This window comes from Ictidomys tridecemlineatus, chromosome 1, assembly GCF_052094955.1.
Source record: "Ictidomys tridecemlineatus isolate mIctTri1 chromosome 1, mIctTri1.hap1, whole genome shotgun sequence".
NCBI lineage: Eukaryota > Metazoa > Chordata > Mammalia > Rodentia > Sciuridae > Ictidomys > Ictidomys tridecemlineatus.
Genome location: NC_135477.1, coordinates 193,615,888 through 193,637,251, shown reverse-complemented (window position 1 = coordinate 193,637,251; position 21,364 = coordinate 193,615,888). Strand labels below are relative to the sequence as shown.

Sequence of the window (21,364 nt, the reverse complement as noted above, 5' to 3'; positions counted from 1 at the left end):
GTACAATGACCTTGACATATCATACATTTGAACCACATGAGATACAATATCTCATTTTTTTGAGTATACAGGTTGTAGATTCACATTGATCATGCATTCACATATATACACCAATAATAATAATGTCTATTCCATTCTACTATCCTTACAATCTTTCCAACCATTCCTCTCCCCTCCCATCACTTCTCTCTTCTTAATCTAAGGTAGCACTATTCCTTTTTTTTCTCACATCTTCATACATGTGGTTTGTATAACAGTGAGGCTCTCCTTCCACCATCCGTGCAATTCCCTTTCTTCCTTCCTTTCCTCCCACCCCTCTTTCCTGTGTATAGGTAATCTTCTTCCCATGCTTTTTTCTCTCTTCCCCATTTTGAGTTACCCCCTTATATCAGAGAAGACATTTGGCATTTGTTTTTTGGGGACTGGCTAAATTCACTTAGCATAATCTGCTCTAATGCCATCCTTTTCCCTGCAAATGCCATGATCTTATTATTTTTTAGTGCTGAGTAATATTCCATTGTGTATATATGCCACATAATTTTATCCATTCATCTATTGAAGGGCATCTAGGTTTGCTCTACAGTCTAGTTATTGTGAATTGTGCTAATATAATCATTGATGTGGCTGAGTACCTGTAGTATGCTCCTTTTAGGTCTTTTGGGTATAGTTCTAGAAGAGGAATAGCTGGGTCAAATGGTGGTTACATGCCCAGTTTTCCAAGGAATTTCCATACTGCTTTCCAAATTGGCTGCACCAATTTACAATCTCACCAGCAGTGCAATTCTGATCAAAATCCCAATGACATTCCTCACATAAATAGAAAAAGCAATTATGAATTTCATCTGGAAATATAAGAGACCCAGAATAGCAAAAGAAATTCTAAGCAGGAAGAGTGAAACAGATGGTGTCACTATACCAGATCTTAAACTATACTACAGAGCAATAGTAACAAAAACAGCATGGTACTGGCACCAAAACAGGCTGGTGGACCAATGGTATAGGATAGAGGACACAGAGATTAACCCACAAAAGTACAACTACCTTATATTAGACAAAGGTACTAAAAGTATGCACTGGAGAAAATATAGCATCCTCAACAAATGGTGTTGGGAAAACTGGAAATCCATATGCAACAAAATGAAATTGAATCCCTCTCTCTCACCATGCACAAAAGTTAACTCAAAATGGATCAAGGGTCTAGGAATTAAACAAGAGACTCTGCATCTAATGGAAGAAAAAGTAGGCCCTAATCTTCCTCATGTGGAGCTAGGCCCCAACTTCCTTAATAAGATGCCTGTAGCACAAGAGTTAAAACCAAGAATTAACAAATGGGATGAATTCAAACTAAAAAGTTTTTTCTCAGCAAGAGAAATAATGTGTGAGGTGAATAGGGAGCCTACATCCTGGGAACAAATTTTTACCCCTCACACATCAGATAGAGCTCTAATCTCTAGGGTATGCAAAGAACTCAAAACGCTAAACACACACACACACACACACACACACACACACACACACACACACACACAAAAATAATCCAATCAACAAATGGGCCAAGGACCGGAACAGACACTTCGCAGAAGAGGATATACAATCAATCAATAAATATATGAAAAAATGCTCACCATCTCTAGCAATCATAGAAAGGGAAATTAAAACTACCCTACGATACTATCTCACTTCAGTAAGAATGGCAGCCATGATGAAGACAAACAACAACAAATGCTGGTGAGTATGCAGGAAAAGGGTATCCTCATACACTGCTGGTTGGGTATTGAGCATTTAAAAAATATATTTGCTCACCAATTGTATTTCTTGTTCTGTGAACAACCAGTTTCGGATCCTTTGCACATTTATTGACATCCTATGACCACTAGAAGAGAATATTAACTATATTGGGTTGTGTGTGTGTGTGTTAAGTTTTTTTATTTTTTTTTCATGGGGGCAAGTAGTGGGGATTCAACTCAGGGGCACTCAACCACTGAGCCACATCCCCAGCCCTGTGTTTTATTTTATTTTTATTATTTTTGTTGTAGATGGACACAATTTACTTATTTACTTGTTTATTATTTATTTATTTATTTTTATGTAATGCTGAAGATCAAACACAGGGTCTTACACCTGCAAGGCTAGTTCTATAACACTGAGCCCCATACCCAGCTCTGTTTTGCATTTTATTTAGACATAGAGTTGCTCAGTGCCTCACCATTGCTGAAGCTGGATGGATCTGAACTCTTGATCCTCCTCTTTCAGCCTCCTGTGCTGGTTTGTTTTGAATTCTTTATATATCCAGAAGACTAATGTTCTGAGGTGCAGGTGGTAAAGATTTTCTCCCAGTTTGTAGGTTCTCTGTTCATGTTCTTGATAATTTTCTTTCCTGTGAGAAAGCTTTTTACTTTGTTTCCTTCCCATTTATCGATTCTTGATTTTATTTGATGCAATTTAGAAGTCTTGTTGAGGAAGTCAGTTCCTAAGCCAAGATGATGGAAAGTTGGGCCTATGTTTTCTTCTAGTGGGTACAGGATGTCTGGTTTAATGCCTAGTTCCTTGATGTACTTTGAGTTGAGTTTTGTGCAGGGATAGGGGTAGGGGTTCAATTTGATTCTGCCACATGCATATTTCCAGTTTTCTCAGTACCATTTGTTTAAGAGGCTGTCTTTTCTTTTAATGTATGTTGTTGGTGCCTTTGTCTAGATTAACAAGACAGAATGTATGTGATTTTTGTCTTTGTGATGTCTTTTCTGTTCCATTGGACATTTTGCCTGTTTTGGTGCCAATCCCATGCCATTTTTGTAGCACTATAGTATAATTTGAGAGCAGATCTTGTGATGTCTGCTGTCTCCTTCACTTTTTTTCACTAAGGATTGTTTTGAATATTCTGGGCTTTTTGTTTTTCCAAGTGAATTTTATGATTGCTTTTTCTATTTCTTTGTGAAATATCATTGACATTTTAATAGGAGTTGCATTAAAACTATAGCATTTTGGTAGTATGTCAATTTTGGTAACATTAATTCTGCCAATCCATGAACATTTGAAATATTTCATCTTCTACAGTCTTCTTCAATTTCTTTCTCTAGTGTTTGGTAATTTTCATAATAGAGGTCTTTCACTTCTTAGATTGTTTCCTGATTATTTTATTTTTTAAATTGTTTTGAATCCATTGTGATTCATCAGCTGATGCACAATTTGTGTACAGGATCATAATTGATTTATGAGTGTTAATTCTATATCCTGCTACTATGCTGAGTGTGGTTATGAGTTTTAAAAATTTTGTGGTGTAGTTTTGTGTCTTCTACGTATAAAATATTGTTGTCAGCAAATAGGGATATTTTGAGCTCTTCTTTTCATATTCATATCCCTTTAATCTCTCTTTTCAAACTGTTCTGATTAGAATTTCAAAGTTCATATGTTGAATAGAAGTGGTGAAAGAGGGCACCCTTGTCTTTTTCTAGTTTTTAGAAAGAATGTTTCATTTTTTTCCATTTGGAATCATGTTAGTCTTGGGGTTTTTGGTATAGAGCTTTTAAAATGTTCAGTTACATTCATATTATCCCTATATTTTCTACCATTTTGAACATGAATGGATGCTGTATTCTGTCAAATTCTCTTTCTTCAACTATTGAGATAATTATGTCATGTTTTTAAGTCTATTAATGAATCCTGTGTTGATTTCCATAGGTTTAACCATCCACATTTTTACATAATGCCATATTAGTAATTGTTGTATTCTGCTACCTTTCCTATCCTCTACTCTCCCTTCTCCCCTCCCCTCCCATCTTCTCTCTCTACCCCATCTACTGTAATTCATTTCTCTCCTTGTTTTTTTTCCCATTCCCCTCACAACCTCTTATATGTAATTTTCTATAACAATGAGGGTCTTCTTCCATTTCCATGCAATTTCCCTTTTCTCTCCCTTTCCTTCCCACCTCATGTCTCTGTTAAATGTTAATCTTTTCCTCCTGCTCTTCCTCCCTGCTGTGTTCTTAGTTGCTCTCATTATATCAAAGAAGACATTTGGCATTTGTTTCTTAGGGATTGGCTAGCTTCCCATAGCATAATCTTCTCTAGTGCCATCCATTTCCCTGCACATTCCATGATTTTGTAATTTTTGTGCTGCATAATACTCCATTGTGTATAAATGCCTCATTTTTTTTATCCATTCATCTATTGAAGGGCATCTGGGTTGGTTCCACAGTCTAGCTATTGTGAATTGTGCTGCTATGAACATTGATGTGGCAGTATCCCTGTAGTATGCTCTTTTAAGGTCTTCAGTGAATAGTCCGAGAAGGGCAATAGCTGGGTCAAATGGTAGTTCCATTCCCAGCTTTCCCAGGAATCTCCATACGGCTTTCCAAATTGGCCGCACCAAATTGCAGTCCCACCAGCAATGTACAAGAGTACCCTTTTCCCCACATCCTCACCAGCACTTGTTGTTGTTTGACTTCATAATGGCTGCCAATCTTACTGGAGTGAGATGGTATCTTAGGGTGGTTTTGATTTGCATTTCTCTGACTGCTAGAGATGGTGAGCATTTTTTCATGTACTTGTTGATTGATTATATGTCCTCCTCTGAGAAGTGTCTGTTCAGGTCCTTGGCCCATTTGTTGATTGGGTTATTATCTTATTGTTTAATTTTTTGAGTTCTTTGTACATTCTGGATATTAGGGCTCTATCTGAAGTGTGAGGAGTAAAAATTTGTTCCCAGGATGTAGGCTCCCTATTTACCTCTGTTATTGTTTCTCTTGATGAGAAAAAAACTTTTTAGTTTAAGTAAGTCCCATTTGTTGATTCTTGTTATTAACTCTTGTGCTATGGGTGTCCTATTAAGGAATTTGGAGCCGGACCCCACAATATGTAGATCAGAGCCAACTTTTTCTTCTATCAGACGTAGAGTCTCTGATTTGATATCAAGCTTCTTGATCCATTTTGAGTTAACTTTTGTGCATGGCGAGAGGAGGGGATTCAGTTTCATTTTGTTGCATATGGATTTCCAGTTTTCCCAGCACCATTTGTTGAAGATGCTATCCTTCCCCCATTGCATGCTTTTATCCCCTTTATCAAATATAAGATAGTTATAACTTTATGGATTAGTCTCTGGGTCCTCTATTCTGTACCATTGGTCACCGGCCTGTTTTGGTACCAGTACCATGCTGTTTTTGTTACTATTGCTCTGTAATATAGTTTGAAATCTGGTATCGCTATACCACCTGATTCACACTTCCTGCTTAGAGTTGCTTTTGCTATTCTAGGTCTTTTATTTTTCCATATGAATTTCATGATTGCTTTATCTATTTGTACAAGAAATGCCATTGGGATTTTGATTGGCATTGCATTAAACCTATAGAGAACATTGGGTAATATCACCATTTTGATGATGTTAGTTCTGCCTATCCATGAACAGGGTATATTTTTACATCTTCTAAGATCTTCTTTTATTTCTCTCTTTAGAGTTCTGTAGTTTTCATTGTATAAATCTTTCACCTCTTTTGTTAGGTTGATTCCCAAGTATTTTCACCTCTTTTGTTAGGTTGATTCCCAAGGATCTGTCCAATGGTGAGAGAGGTGTGTTGAAGTCACCCATAATTTTTGTTTTGTGGTCTATTTGATTCTTGAACTTGAGGAGAATTTGTTTTATGAACGTCGCAGCACCATTATTTGGTGCATAAATATTGATAATTGTTATATCTTGTGGCGAATGGTTCCTTTTAACAGTATGTAATGTCCTTCCTTATCCCTTTTGATTAACTTAATCTTGAAGTCAATTTTATTCGATATGAGGATGGCCACCCCTGCTTGCTTATAAGGACCGTGTGCGTTATATATTTTTTCCCAACCTTTCACCTTCAGCCTGTGTGTGTCTTTTCCAATAAGCTGTGTTTCCTGGAGGCAGCATATTGTTGGATTTGTTTTTTTAAATCCATGTTACCAGCCTATGTCGCTTTATTGGAGAGTTTAAGCCATTAACGTTTAGAGTTACTAGTGATATATGGTTTGTACTTCTAGCCATGTTTGATTATTTGTCTTTTTTTAAAAATTTAGTTTGTTTCTCCATGATAAGCTTTCCCCTGCCCTCTGTCTTTACTGAGGCACTTCCCACTGTTGGTTTTGGTTATTGTTTTTCATTTCTTCCTTGTGTAGTGTTTTGCTCAAGATGCTTTGCAATGCTGGTTTTCTGGCTGCAAATTCTTTTAACTTTTGTTTATCATGAAAGATTTTTATTTCGTTGTCATACCTGAAGCTTAATTTTGCTGGATACAAAATTCTTGGTTGTCATCCATTGTCTTTCAGCGTTTGAAATATGTTGTTCCAGGATCTTCTCGCTTTCAGCATCTGTTATGAACAAATCTATTGTTAACCTTATTGCTTTACCCCTGAATTTAATCTGCCTCCATTCTCTTCTAGCTTTTAATATTTTCTCTTTGTTCTGTATATTGGATATCTTCATAACAATGTGTCTTGGCATTGGTGTACTGTGATTTTGTATGCTCGGTGTCCTGTATGCATCTACAATTTGTATATCCATTTCCTTTTTTATTTCTGGAAAGTTTTCTATAATTATTTCCTCCAGCAGATTGCTCATTCCCTTGGTTTGAACCTCTATACCTTCCTCTATTCTGATGACTCTTAAGTTTGGTTTTTTTATGTTATCCCATATCACTTGGATGTTTTTCTCGTGATTTTTTTACCAGCCTTTCTGAGTTGGCTAGACTCTTTTCAAGACGATATATTTTGTCTTCATTATCTGATGTTCTGGCTTCTACTTGCTCCACTCTGTTAGTGATACTCTCATTTCAGTTTTTAATTTGGTTTATAGTTTCCTTCACTTCTAGAATTATTGTTTGATTTTCTTTATAATCTCTATCTCCTGATAAAGATGCTTAATTTCTTCTTTTATCTCTTTATGTAATTCATTTTCAATGTGTTCTTTTACTGTTTGCATTTGCTGTCTCATATCCTCTTTAAGGTTCTATTCCATCTGTCTAAGGTATTTTTTGAGTTCTTTATTTGACCATTTTTCTGATGCCTCTAGGTCCTCCTGAATATTTAGGCTGTCCCGCATTGTTTGTACTCCTTTTCTTCCTTGGTTTCATCCTTTTCTATTTCGTTTTCTATTTCATGGAATAATTTTAGGAGTATTGGTGTTAGTTCTTCTTTAAGGGTTTCGTAGGAATTGCCAGAGAATTTATCTAGTTGTGGACTTTTCTTTATTGGTAGGTCAAAATATCGATCTATTAAAAATAAGTTGCTTCAATAATGCTAGAAATCTCTGGGTTCAGTGGTACAAACCTATAATTCCAGCAGCTTGGGTGGCTGAGACAGGAGAATTGTGAGTTCAAAGCCAGCCTCAGCAATGGCTAGGTGCTAATCAACACAGTGAGACCCTTTCTCTTAATAAAATACAAAGCAGGGATGGGATGTGGCTCAGTTGTTGAATATCCCCAAGTTCAATCCCCAGTACCAAAAAAAAAAAACTACAAATGAGAAAAAGAATTATGAATATGTATAAATGTCCATGAATCATTCAGGTAACAATTAAACAGGAAAGGGAAAAATATATTTCAAAAAAAAAATAGATCTCAGTGCTTTTGTGGTGCCAGTGATTGAACCCATAACATCATGAAATTGAGGCACATTCTCTGTGAGTGGGCTACATTTAAAGCTGTTGTCTTCCACTTTCAGTACTTTTTTACATCAGTATAGGACATGAGGACATATAGATTGCATGCTGAAGAAGTGTGAAGTCTATAAACATCTTCCACTTATGAGGAGGATTGAGAAAATTGACATCATATTGTATAACACAGTACTAAATGGACCATCCCGCTCCCCTGGGACCAGATAAACTCTTCGTTATGGAATTTAAAAGTCTCAAAAAATCATAGTTTGGGCTGGGGTTGTGACTCAGTAGTATAATGCTCACTTAGCACATGATAAACACTGGATTCGATCCTCAGCACCACATAAAAATAAATAAAATAAAGAAATTGTGTCCAACTACAACTAAAAAATATTTTTTAAAAAAGTTATAGTTTATAAAATTGTCATCAAATGGTCTTTTACATCTACCTTGCCATGTGAAATAAGACTAGAATGTGAATAGCATGCATGAAATGAAATACTCCTTTTGAGTGGTGAATATAAACTCAGTTTATATAGTTTTAATAGTACAAGTCTTTTTTACTCCTCCTCCTTCACATCATCACCATCATTGTCAGCATCATCATCATTATTTATTTCACTGTTGAGATTGAAGCCAGAGCTCCTTCATTCTATGCAATACATTACCACTTAGCTCTTTCCTCTGCCCTACCAGTAGATTCTCACAGAGTAAATGTCTTATTCGTTTGTTGTTGTTGTTTTGTTTTATAGTTTTAATGAAGTGGGAAAGAATTTGTTCTATATGGAGAAACAGTGTTTGGCTCATTCTGAAAGATGAGTGAGTTCATAGCCTATTTAAATATCAACTATTACTACATAACAACTTGCTGCTACCTCTGTAGTGCTTCTTTCTGTATTTCCCTATGACCATGTGGTATGGATAGATAAGAGTGTATAAACTCTGAAGGTTGTTATCTTTCAACACTTTTGTCCCTAGGGGAAGTAAAGTTTTGTTTGTACCACACATAAGATAGAAAAAGTAGCTGGAAGTAAGAGATGAGCATATTTGCTGTCTCCTACACTGGAATGTCTTCGTAAGCTTTCTGTTCCTGATCTGTTTACTGCTTTTCTCTAATTTCTGTAGATGTTTTTTTCCATACATTTGTTGACCATCTGTATTTCTTCTGTGAAGTGCCTGTTGAATTTCTTTGCTCATTTATTAAATGGGTAGAGATGGGTGATGGTGTTATTATTAGTTTTAAGCTTATTATTATTATTATTATTATTATTATTATTATTATTATTATTATTATTTATCCTGGAAGTTAATGCATTTTCTGAGGTGCAGGTGGCAAAGGTATTTTTTCCTATTGTGTTGGCTCACTTTTCATGTTCTGGTTTTTTGTCTTTGCTGTGAAGAAGCTTCTTAATTTGATGGAGCACCATTTATTTAAAATTGATTTCACTTTGTGTTGAGGGGCCTGCCCTTTCAGCATCTACTCTTGGGAGCTTGAGGGCATACAGAAACCCCTCCAAAAACAGATTCAGATAATTGCTTTTGCTATATTATGCAGCAAAACTAGCTTTCATAGTGGCTATGTTCCAATTTACATATAGCAGTCATGAGAGGCCAGAGGGGATACACAACATATAATATTATGGGAGTCCTGCCACCAAGAGTCTAGCAACTGCCTTGTACCAACTGGGGAGTAATTTCTTGTCAAAGGAGCAGGTAAATGGTACTTGCCAGTGTTCTGACAACACTTTATGCCAAAACATAGTGTTGTATGTTAGGACATCCCTGCTGCACAATGAGAAAGATGAGCATTCCTCCATGTAGATCCAAGGTCAGGCCAACCAACAACTTCTTTTGCTTTAGAGATTTTATTAATAAGTCAGTTCCTGAGCTGATATGTTGGAGTTTTGGGCCTAAGTATTCTTCTATCCAGTGCAGGGATTCTGGTCTAATACCTAAGTAATTGATCCACTTTGAGTTGAGTTTTTGTGCATGGTGGGAGGATTAGGGTTCAGTTTAATTCTACTACATATTGATTTCAAATTTTCTCAGCACCATTTGTAGAAGAGGCTATCTTTGCACCAGTATATGATATTTGTGCCTTTGTCTAGAATGAGGTAATTGTATTTATGTGGGTTTGTCTCTGTCTTCTGTTTCATTGGTGGTCTTACCTGTTTTGTTGCCAATACCATACTGGTTTTGTCTTTATAGCTCTGTAGTGTAATTTGAAGTCTGATATTGTGATACCTCCTGCTTCATTTTTCTTGCTAGGTATTGTTTTGGGTATTCTGAGTCTCTTGTTTATCTCTTTCTGTGGGCTCTGGAAGGGAGTTGCATTGAAATTTTATAGCACTTTTGGTAGTAGGGTAATTTTGATGATATTAATTCTGCCTATCCAAGAACATGGGAAGTCTTTCCATTCCTAGAACCTTCCTCAATTTATTTCTTGAGTGTTCTGTAATTTTCATTGTAGAGATCTATTACCTTTTTTGTTAGATTGTTTCCCAAGTGTTTTTTTATGCTGTTTTGTATAGGATAATTTTCCTAATTTCTCGTTTACCTCATCTTTTAGTGGAGTTTAGAAACAAAGTTGATTTATGAATGTTACTTTTGTATCCTGAAATTTGATGAATTCATTTGTGTTCTAGAAGCTTTCTAGTGAGTATTTTTTTTGAGGGGATCTTCTTAATATAGAATCACGTTTTCTTCAAACAGTGCTCGTTTTAGCCCTTCCTTTCCTATTCATATCCCTTTAATTACATTCCTTTGCCAAATTGCTCTGGCAAGAGATAAAAGGACCTGATTTGTTCAGCTCTCTATCATTCAGTTGTGAATTTGGTCTTCTGGTGTTTTATTCACTTATGATCTGATAAATTGCAGAGTATTATCTCTACATTTTGTATTTGCTAAGAGTTGCATTGTGTACTAATAGAAGTCATGAAAGTGGGTATCCCTGTCTCATTACAATTTTTAGAAGAAATTCTGTAGTTGTTCTCCCTTCATAATTATGTTGTCCTTGGGTGTGTCATGTATAGCTTTTACAATGTTGAGGTATGATTCCTTCATTCCTATTTTTTCTAGTGTTTAAAGCATGAAAAGATGGGGTTTTATGCAAAAAATAGATGCTGCATCTATTTTGATAATCAAGTGTTCTCATCTCTGTATCTATTTGTGTGATGAATTACATTTATTGATTTCCATTTGTTGAATCAGTGTTGCATTCCTGGGATGAAACCACTTGGTCATGTGCACTATTTTTTAAAATCTATTTTTGTATGAGATTTAGCAGTATTTTATTGAGGATTTTTGCATCTATGTTCATCAAGGATATTAGTCTGAATTTTTCCTTTCTTGATGTATCTTTGTCTGGACTTAGTATCAGTGTGAGATAGGCTTCATTTAATGAATTTGAAGAATTCCCTCTTTTTCAATTTCATGAAAGAATTTAAAGGTTTGGTAGAAATTGGCTGAGCATCCATCTGACCCTAGGCTTTTTTTTGTTGGTAGAGTCTTGATGACTTTTTTATTCTCATTATTTGAAATTAATCTCTTTAAATTTTCTATATACTTCTGGTTAAATTTGGGTAGCTCATGTCTCCTGGAATTTATTGATGTCTTTTAGATTTTCTACCTTATTGGAGTATAGATTTTGAAAAAATAGCTTCAATTTATGCTCTGTGCTGATATTTCCATTTTCACCATAGGTTTTGGTACTTTTCATTTTTCTCTGATAGCTTGGTTAATTTTTATATATTTTGTTCATTTAAAAAATTTTGGATTCATTTCTTTTTCAGTTTTTACATCTTGATTTTATCAATTTCATCTTTGATTTTTATTTTTTCCTTTATTTTGCTTATTTTAGTGTTTTTCTCTAGGTCTTTAAGATATAATGTTAGATTATTTTACTCAGTAACTTTCTATTCTTTTAATGTATGGGCTCAATGCTATAAACATTTCTCTTAGAACTACCTTCATAGTGTCCCAAAGGTTTTTATATATTGTATCACTCTTCTCATTTACATTTAATTTTTTATTTAAACTCTGATTTGTTCATCTATCTGTTCATTATTCAATAGTGAATTTAGTCTCCTAGTGTTAGTTTTTTTTTTTTTTAATTTTCATCTTGTTGATTTCTAGTTTTATTCCATTATGGTCTGACAGAGTTTAAGGTATTAGCTCTATTTTTGGTATTTGTGAAATGTTGCTTTATGTACTAAAATATGGTCTATTTTGGAAAATGTTCCCTGTGCAGCTAAGAAGAAGATGTATTCAGTCATTGACGAGTAATATATTCTATGCATTTCTGTTAAGTCTAAATTATTTATTGTAATTTTAATTTTATATTTAACTCTTGTTGGTATGATCTTTCTAGTGATGAGAGACACATCTTAAAGTTCCCAATATTATTGTGTTGTGATCTGTTTGATTCTCTATATTGAGAAGGAGCTCTTTGATTACTTAGATGCTTCATAGTTTGGAGCATATATATTTACCACTATTATTTCTTTCTGTTGTATTACTCTACTAAGCAGTATGAAAATGGAATTTTTTATCTGTTCTGATGAACTTTTGCTCAAAGTCCATTATATCAGATATTAAAATTGATAACCTTGTTTATAAGATCCATGCGAATGATATGTTTTTCTCATCCTTTCACAGTTAGTCTGTGTATATATTTGTCTAAGAGGTGAGTCTTTTGGAGACAGGCTATTGTTGGGTTCTTTTTTTCCCAAATCAATCTGCCAGTGTATTTGTGTTGATGACTTGAGTCCATTAACATTCAGTGTTATTATTGAGAGATGATTTATGCTTCCTGTTATTTTGGTTCATTTCTAGTTATCAAGTTGAAATAGATTCTACTTTGATTAACTACTCTTTTAGTTTTAGTTTCTGTATGTTTTTATTTGCATATTTTATTTTTTATTTTTTTTTTCAAGAGCTAAGTTACTTTTATTGTATCAACTCAGAGGCATTTAATGTCTGTTTCTTAAGATTCACATAGCAGTATTCTGGGAAGTGGTGGCAACTGACAATACTACTTATGTAAAAGAATTATGAAAATAACAGCTTGCTACCAGTTCAGGCTTCTGAAAAATTTTCACAGGCAGGAAAATATTTGGCATAGCTCTTTAAACATATTTTTAAAATGGAAAATGTGGAGGGGGAGAAACCCTTTATTGTGAGAGTTTAACCATTTTACTTTTTGTGCATTAGAATTACCTTTCTATGACAGAATTCACTTTCAAATATTTTAAGTGCTCTTATTTATTTGACAAAATTAAAAGTTGACAATTTCATTTTAGACTACATATTCTCAGAAAATTTATCTTCTGTGAAATCTAAGTATGGAAAACACTAGAACATGTTTAGAGACATGTTGCTGAGTTACAGTGAATGGGTTTACCAAAAAAAAATAAAAAAAACCCAACATTTCATGACCACAAACACAGACAAGAATATATAAACTTTTGGTAAGGAGGACTTTCTCCAAGTCTTGGGACCAACCTTAGAAAAAATAATTGATTAGTCTTGACAGTGAAGCCCTTAAGGGTATTGAATAAAAGTCACAGGGAAAAAAAAAAGAGCAATGTTGTATTTTTCCTTCACTGATAAATAGGAAGAGGAAAGAACAATAATTTTGGACTTCTTAGAAACTACAGACTAGATTTCTAACTAAAATTTTTGCTATTAATCACAAGAAAGTTAAGATCAGGCAGTACAGCCTTTTGACATTACATGTAATTCAAAATCCAAGTACCATGTTAGTGAAGTGTCAGATACATATAAATGCTCAATAATTATTAGATTTATTACTGGAAGAATTAAATGCCTGACTCCTGGCACCTCTACATATAAAAAAGAAAACAGTGAACTGAATGGATTGTACCTTTAATAAACAGACACACGCCTATAATCCTAACTACTTGGGAGGCTGAGGCAGAAGGATCACAAGTCTGAAGCCAGCCTCAATAACACAACAAGGTAGTAAGCAACTTAGTGAAACCTTTCTCAAAATAAAAATGAAAAGGGCTGGGGATGTAGCTCAACGGTAAAGCACCCCTAAGTTCAATTCCCAATACCAAAAAGAAAAGAAAAAGCCTAACTTAAGCAGCTATTATTATAAGAACTGTACTGTACATGCTGGTACTGCCTGTAATCCTGGCAGATTGGGAAGCTAAGGCGAGAGGATCGCTAGTTGAAAGCCAGCCTCGGCAATTTAGTGAGACCCTGTCTCTAAATAAAATACAAAAAAGGGCTGGGAATATGGCTCAGTGTATGTTAAAAAGAAAATATTTGTAAATATTTTGAAGATTGTTCATTAAATTTATTTTGAAAATATTTTAATGTTTTGTTTTAATGATTTATACTATTAAGAGAAAAATGTTTGAACTACTTAACATTTTAATCTGAATTCAGATATGCTTTTATTTCTAACTGACCTCAAATTGCAGCAGCAGGTACATTTAGATATTAAATGTTCTTGCCACCCTACCCCCAGCTGTCACTAGCTCAGACACACAATACATACACACACAACGTGCCTTTTGTAAACAAATCTTTTATAATGTAAATAACTATTCCTCATTGGAACTTTTTATATCCAGTTTACTTCTTTTTTGAAATTGGGGTATTAATGAAACAACAATTTCTATAAAGCAAAAAAGCTTATCTCTGTAACCTTAAGTAATTCTTGATGGTAATATTTTTCTTAATTCACCTAAAAAATCAGAGTGTGAAGGCCAAAGGAAGATAAAATCATTTCAAAGGATCAAAACAAAGCAATATAAAAAATATTTAACAGTGTAGTGAAATTTTAAAGTACAGATTCTGTTGAATTATTAATCATCAAAAGAAACAGTTTGGACACATTGCCAAAATTTTAATTTCTAAATTAATTAAAACCAGAAGTATGGATTTTATTGCCGAAATATACATTAATTCCTTGAAGTCAGAATGAGGCTTGACAGATAACTTCTACATAAATGACTTTGAATATACTAAATATCAAATATAAACAGTAGTGTAGCAAGAAAATAAATTGGCAGAAATAATTATTCAGCCAGTGGTAATAATTAAAACCACCATTTCAAAGATTTTCTATACACAAAGAATGAGAAAATGTTGTTGGAAGATTTTACAGCACACAATTGACAATCCTAAATCATTACTATTACACTTCTTTCTTCTTCAGTATGAGTGGACCCACATTATCTCCTGTCAATTCATTATGTTTATTGTGGGAACCATCACAGGCAGGAAACGTCTTTGAACGCCAACACCTACAATAAGCTGCTTTAGTAAGACACAAATCTTCAATGTTTATTTCATTCACCACTTTAGGGTTTTCCTTTTGTATTTTAAGATTTATCAAGCTATCCTTCTGTTGTTTTTTCTTCGGGAAGAATGGACGGACTGCAAGGTAGCCAAGTAGTGCAAGTACACCAAGGAAAGGCAATAACCGAAGCCATTCTGAAACTGTGAGCCGGGCGAAACCGGTAATGCTCTCTGGGACTGGGAGCCGCTTAAGATAAGCCGGGAGCTGCACCTTCACAATGGGGGCCACGCTCTCAAGTACCATCCTGGCCAGCGGCATCAGCTCCTCTCCGAGCCCCCTCCGCACTCCGGCTGGGCTGCCGCGCCTGCCTATTTTTTCTTAATAAAATATTTATTGAGTGTGTTTTATAATGACAGCTTTCTAGTTGTGATTTTTTTAACTTTTGTTTATTATGGATGTTATTATCTCATATTAAAATCTGATATAATTTAGTATTCTATGCAGAATCCGTTTTCTTTCAGAGCTTAGTATATATTATTTCAAGACCTCCTAGCTTTTAGGGTCTTTGAAAAATCAGCTGAGATCTGGATCGGTTTGTCTCTGAAAATGACTAATCATTTTTCACTATCAGGTTTTAAAATTCTATTATAAGTAAAATTCTATACTTATTCTGTATGTTAGGCATTTTCATACTATTGTGGCTAGGAGTGTTGTAATTCTATATATTTGGAGTTGTATATACCTCCTGTGTTTAATTTTTCATTTCATCCTTAAGATTTTGGAAATTTTCAGTTATTTCATTGAAAAGATTGTTCATTTTTTGTTTTGAAATTCAATACCTTCATCTATCACAGTGTATCTTAAATTTGGCCTTTTCTTATTATCCCATATATATATTTTTTTCAATTCTGTTCATGGTCTGGTAACATCTTTTCTCCATGATGAACTTTATTTTCAAGATTATGCACTACTTCTTTATTACCTGAATATTTGTTCTTTAAGTCATCTAGTGTATTGGTGATGCTTTGCATTGCATTTTTAATTTGGTTTATTGATTTCTGAATTTTGAAAATTCCTGATTGATTTTTCTTTAGAACTTCTATTTCCTTATTGATTTTTTACTCCTTGTGTCTTCTCTGTGATTTTACTTTTTACATTATCTTTTATCTCATAGATCAGTTGAAATATAAACTTTCAAAATTCCTTCTCTGATATTTTCTTCACTGTGGTTTTTGTGGAATCTGCTTTTGAGTCATTCTGGTTTGTTTGGCATGCTTTGTTCCCTTGCTTGTTCATATTGTTTGTGTGTCTATTCATGTGTCAAAATGGATCTCTAACAACAGAACTTCTATTCTGTGCATTTCTAGTGATCCTGTAGATAAATTGTGGCTCACAGATTGCGGGAGGCGGGGAGCCAAGTAATTGCAACCCAAATGTGTATAAAAACATAGAACTAAATTGCATACTTAATTTTTATTTTCACACAAAGTTAGTTGGCACAATAAACAGAAATGTATCAACTTATATCAGTAACGACAGTAAGTAATCATGAGTTATATCTTTCATAAAATAAAAGAATAGGTGTTTTCTATAGCTTCAATTGTATTAATTGTTGCTTTAGCATTAGTGGTGGTGTGTGGAGTTTTATAAACCAAGAGTTCTGGGAGAAATTAAAAATAGAGTTCACTATGAAGAAAAAAGCAATGGTGATAGAAAAGGATTAGCAGTTTCAAGATATGAGTAGGGCAGAAGCAAAGTGATATACGATGTATTGTTTATGAGGAAGAAGGAAAAACAAGTAAAAGAAATAAAGAGTAAAGTGAGAATAATGGAATTTGACTGTTTGTAAGAGAAAAGAAATAGAAACAAAAGAAATAAAAGGTTTGAAACAGAACACAAATGCAATCCAAAATAGGCTAATTGAAAACTTTAACCCTTAACAACAGAGTAAGGAAAAATAACTATGTTTTAGAATAGTACAAATGAGAAAGCATAAACAAGTATGTACAGGTGTATGAATGTCCTTCATGTATCTATCACTACACATACAAAAACTAAAAAGAAAAACAAAAAGGATTGTTACTGAGAGTATGTGCTTTCTGTCTCTTCCAAAGTGTCTTTCCATCTCTCAGTTTCCATTCTCCATGGGATGGTATGGGGAGCTGTGAAAGGTGCTGTCAGCTCCACCCCCAGGGAATAGGTCATGCTAGGTTGTACAATATGTTCTCAGGGGAGGCAGTGAGGTCCTGTCTTTGCCCCAGATGTTTCACTTCATGGGGAGTTACTGGGCATAAATAAATCAGTGCACACCTAGGACTCTACTTTACTCTTCTCCTCAGGGCTACATTCATGGGACAGGGATGCCAGTCCTTTACCAGTTCTGTTTTTTCAGGGTACTGTTCTTTCTTACCTCCTTAGGTCTGCCCTCAAGCACCAAGGTTCATCACTCCTGCTCATTGAGATTTTGAAGTAACTGCCACTGGTCTTGGGCACAGCTGTGTCAAGGGAGGAGAGGAGGACAGGCTCTCTTTGGCCTCTCTGACTAGTGTTACCCCCAGGAGAAATACTGTCCATGCCAGAAATTCTCCTGATTTGCTAGGCTCAGTTTATGTCTTGTGGATGGTGTCTGCCAGATTTATATATCGGACTGAGCCCCAACACATGGATATAAATTCCCAGTCTGAGTTGGTGCTATTGCAGTGCACATGTTTAAATATGTCTCCAGCTTCAACTCTGTGTACATTCCAGGCAGACTGGTGGTGACTTTCCTGCCACAGTTTAATGAGTAGAATAGCTTGACCCTGTGGTCCCACATTCTGCATTTCAAGACTGTCTGCTGCACTTTTCATATATAGGTAGACACAGTATCTTTATTTTATTTTACATGGATTGAAACCAATGCCTCATGCATGCTAGGCAAACACTCTACCACTGAGCCACAACCCTAGCCCCTTGTCTGCATCACTTTTCAGTCTTTTTTTTTGTCCTAATGCACTGATTTCCCCCAATCACATCAGATCCTAAGCTCCAGCTCTGTTTCTCATCTTTGTCTGATATACCCCAAATTCCCCAGTTTTCAAGGTCTCTGTCCAATATTGAGAATCAGTGGCATGCTTTTATCTCCCGCCTCACAGAGAAGCAGTTTTCTCACTCTCTGAGTCCCATATGGTGGAGCTGTGAGAAAATCCACTTCCTGCTAATTCACCATCATGTCTCCCCTTGTTTGACACTTATATATTTATGCTACTTTATTTGACAATGATAAGGTTTTCTTTCATTTTTACAACTTTTAATAAGGATTTTGATTATGGGACCAATGATTTACTTTTAAGTATCAAACTTTTATAATTCCTGTTGTTTCTTCCTTGCATTTGATAAGTACAAAGTGGGAAACATAGGAGTTGTTAATGCATTCATTACTTACCTGTCATAAATACAATTAATATGAATTCTAAAAATGTCTCCGAGTATGGGTTTGGAGGAACATTTTATAACAAAACATCAGAGTCATAAAATTTTATATTTCTGTTTTGATTAATTATATATTTTACTGTTTTATTTAATAGTGAAAGAAAGTCCTAAAGATGACTCATTAAGAAGGTATGAATTTATAGATTTTAAATAAAAAATGTCTATTAACTAAGTGGAGAGTTAAGGTAGAAGGATTTGTTGAGTATTCTAGTGTGGGATAGACACCACATTCAGTTAACACTTGTTTCCTAAAGGTATCTTATAAGCACTTTGAAAGTATCTGTGCTATTATAATCTGTTAATTATGAATAAGAGCTGTTATTCATAGAGGTTGACTCTTTGTCCCATATTTGTATAATTAATAAGTTTCAGGCCTGTGTTTAGACTGTAGTCTTACCTGGCTGACTACTCCATTGTGTTGTTCCACTGTACAGGTTGATACCAAGTGGGACCTATACAGGAAAAAATCAATTTTATAATTTATTTCAATGTGTCTGACAAATGTATTCTAAATAACATATATATTCACATTTTAACTTTCATATTGTGTATCATCAATTTAGAAAGTCAAAGGCAGTTGTGTGTTAATTCTGATTTATATTTTACCTGATAAGCCAGGTTGTAGTTCAAGATTTTGTCCTGATATTGACAGTTCCACTAGTAATCAGGATTTTTTCTTAATGTATCAAAAGCGTTTATGGAAAATCTCACAGAGCTATGGCCTCATGGTTTCTAATAAACAAGAATATCAGGCAAGTGTTGTAGAGAAATTATTTTACTGAAAGTTATGAATAACATTATTTAGACAATGTTGTATTACTTATATTAATCCTTAGAGGACATTCTAATTTCTCTACTTCCTGATTTTCCAGTTAGTTTCTCTTCAATTACTACCCATAACAATTTTATGAAGACTTTTACTTTTATGTTTTTTTCCTTTTTTATGACTATAACCTTTTATTTAATTTCTATTTGTATTTTCTGTTTTGTTCTCTTTTGAGTTTCTGCTTTATTTTGTCAATTGAATATTTTTTTTTCTTTTGACAGATCAAAAGTTTAGAAATTTCAGAATTTTAAGGAATTTTAGAAACCTTCTAGTCTTTCAGCATGTGTTCTACATGCCAGCCAAATGATAGTTTTGAGGATGTACCTGGAACTTAAATATATTAAAGGGAGTTTTCTGGGTACAAACAATGACAACAATGAGATTTAAACTCCAGTTTCTTAATTCTGAGCTCAGTACATTTTCTGGTTATCATTTTTAAGGTGATTTTTTTTAAATAATAGATTGAAGATTGACTATAGGAACCCAACTAAAGAGGACAAGACTAGAATTTTTAAGTGAACACAGTGGTAGAGGATCAAAATTTAACTAGTGAAGGAAAGGGCTATAAAAGTATTCACCCAGAGTAACAACACTGTGTTGGGTAGGAATAAGCATTTTAAAAAAGAGACCAAAATCTTAGGGTTTATGATTAGTTTGATGAGCACAAAACAGGAATGAAGGACACAGAATATTAAAAGCTCTCTATAAAGGCATATTAATACAAAATTTAGAGGAAGTCTTAATAGCTTGTATTTTGCCTGTTTTCATCTCTGCGATGCAAGAATGGATTAGAGACTAGTGAAACAGACTGTGGAAATTGTTAGAATACATGAATCTGTGGCACAAAACAGGTTTTCATTCACCTTCACTTTCTTTCCAAATTGCTGATGTCCTTAAAATGTACATGTAGTGCTGGGCAAAGGAGTGATTGGCAGGGAAAGTTATTATAAAGCTTCAGTTGAGTAGTTGGAAAGGTATTCAGACAGGCCAATGATTGAGACTCCATTTAGTTTAACCTTGTGTCAGAAATCTGAATATTCAAGGGATGTAGATTTCAAGTTTAGAGACTGCCACTGAGTTTTACAGATGAGTGACTGGGAAATGGATTCCCAGAGGAAGGAGGGTATTTACATAATTGCTAGGGAAACAGAGGTACAAATACCAAGACTCTGCTTTTCTGGCAGTCTTTTCCCCTGGGTGTCTGAGTGCTTGTAAAGGTTTTAAAGGGCTTGCTAGTTTATGAGGACCTGAATAAAGTGAGACCTGTACAGGAAAAATCAATTTTATAATTTATTTCAATGTTTCTGACAAAGGTATTCTAAATAACATATATTCACTTTTTAACTTTCAATAATTTTTAAAGTTCCAGAGAACTCTGTGCATTATTTATGGGTAGAGGGAATAAATAGTGTATTATTATTGGTGATTTCTATGCTGAAGAACAATATTGCTTAGTATTTGACTCCCGGATATTCACGAGAGAGAACTGTGCCTCTTGTTATCTTGTCTTGTGTTTCCAGAGGTTTGTTTCAGTTCAAGTGGAAAAAAAAAGTCAGCCATTAATTGGGTTTTTAAATTCAGCCTTCAAGACAGGCAATTTGCAAGAACAAATTATTATCTGTTTCTGCTCATGTACTGGATATTGCTCTGAATTGGAACTAAGAGTGCCTTAATATCTATATTGAATATTTTATAGATTCACAGCAGTAGAGTCAGAAAGAGGTGAACACAAGCTATTTTATTGATTGGAGGTCATATTTTAAGTAATCAATCAAGAAACACCATTTAATAAGTTATACCTTAAATTAAACAGAGTTTATTTTAAAAATAAAACTATTCACCATTTTTGTTATACATTTTTGCTTTAAAGATCTATCAAAAAATCACACTCAGATGATTCCTTGTTTGCAATGGTTCAGGACAGCTATGAAGCTCCTATTAAGGTAAAGTGATTTTTTGTAAAAAATCTCATGTTCTTGCTCTGAATTTTGTGTTTTAAGATGTTAATGCTGAAAATTTAGCTATATTTTTTCTTATATTTTATATGAATATTTGCTAAGAATCCATTTTAAAGAATTATGTTGATTTTTTTAAAAAATGCTTTTTGTATCACTGTTCTCTCAAGTACTTGGGGATCGTGGGGGCTGGAAGTAACAATGGGCTGTGAAATGCATAG

The 21,364-nt window shown here is 34.3% G+C and overlaps 1 protein-coding gene and 1 pseudogene across 1 annotated transcript in view; one reads left to right on the top strand and one right to left on the bottom strand.

The window, feature by feature from the left end:
- Positions 1-21,364, top strand: part of LOC144367355 (uncharacterized) — a 55,645-nt gene that overhangs the window by 22,302 nt on the left and 11,979 nt on the right. Inside the window, exons 7-8 of the mRNA XM_078023317.1 lie at positions 18,458-18,491; positions 21,059-21,131. Of these exons, the coding sequence (XP_077879443.1) occupies positions 18,458-18,491; positions 21,059-21,131 (107 nt within the window). The remainder of the gene's footprint in view (positions 1-18,457; positions 18,492-21,058; positions 21,132-21,364) is intronic.
- On the bottom strand, positions 14,475-15,223 carry LOC144366725 (CDGSH iron-sulfur domain-containing protein 2 pseudogene; annotated as a pseudogene).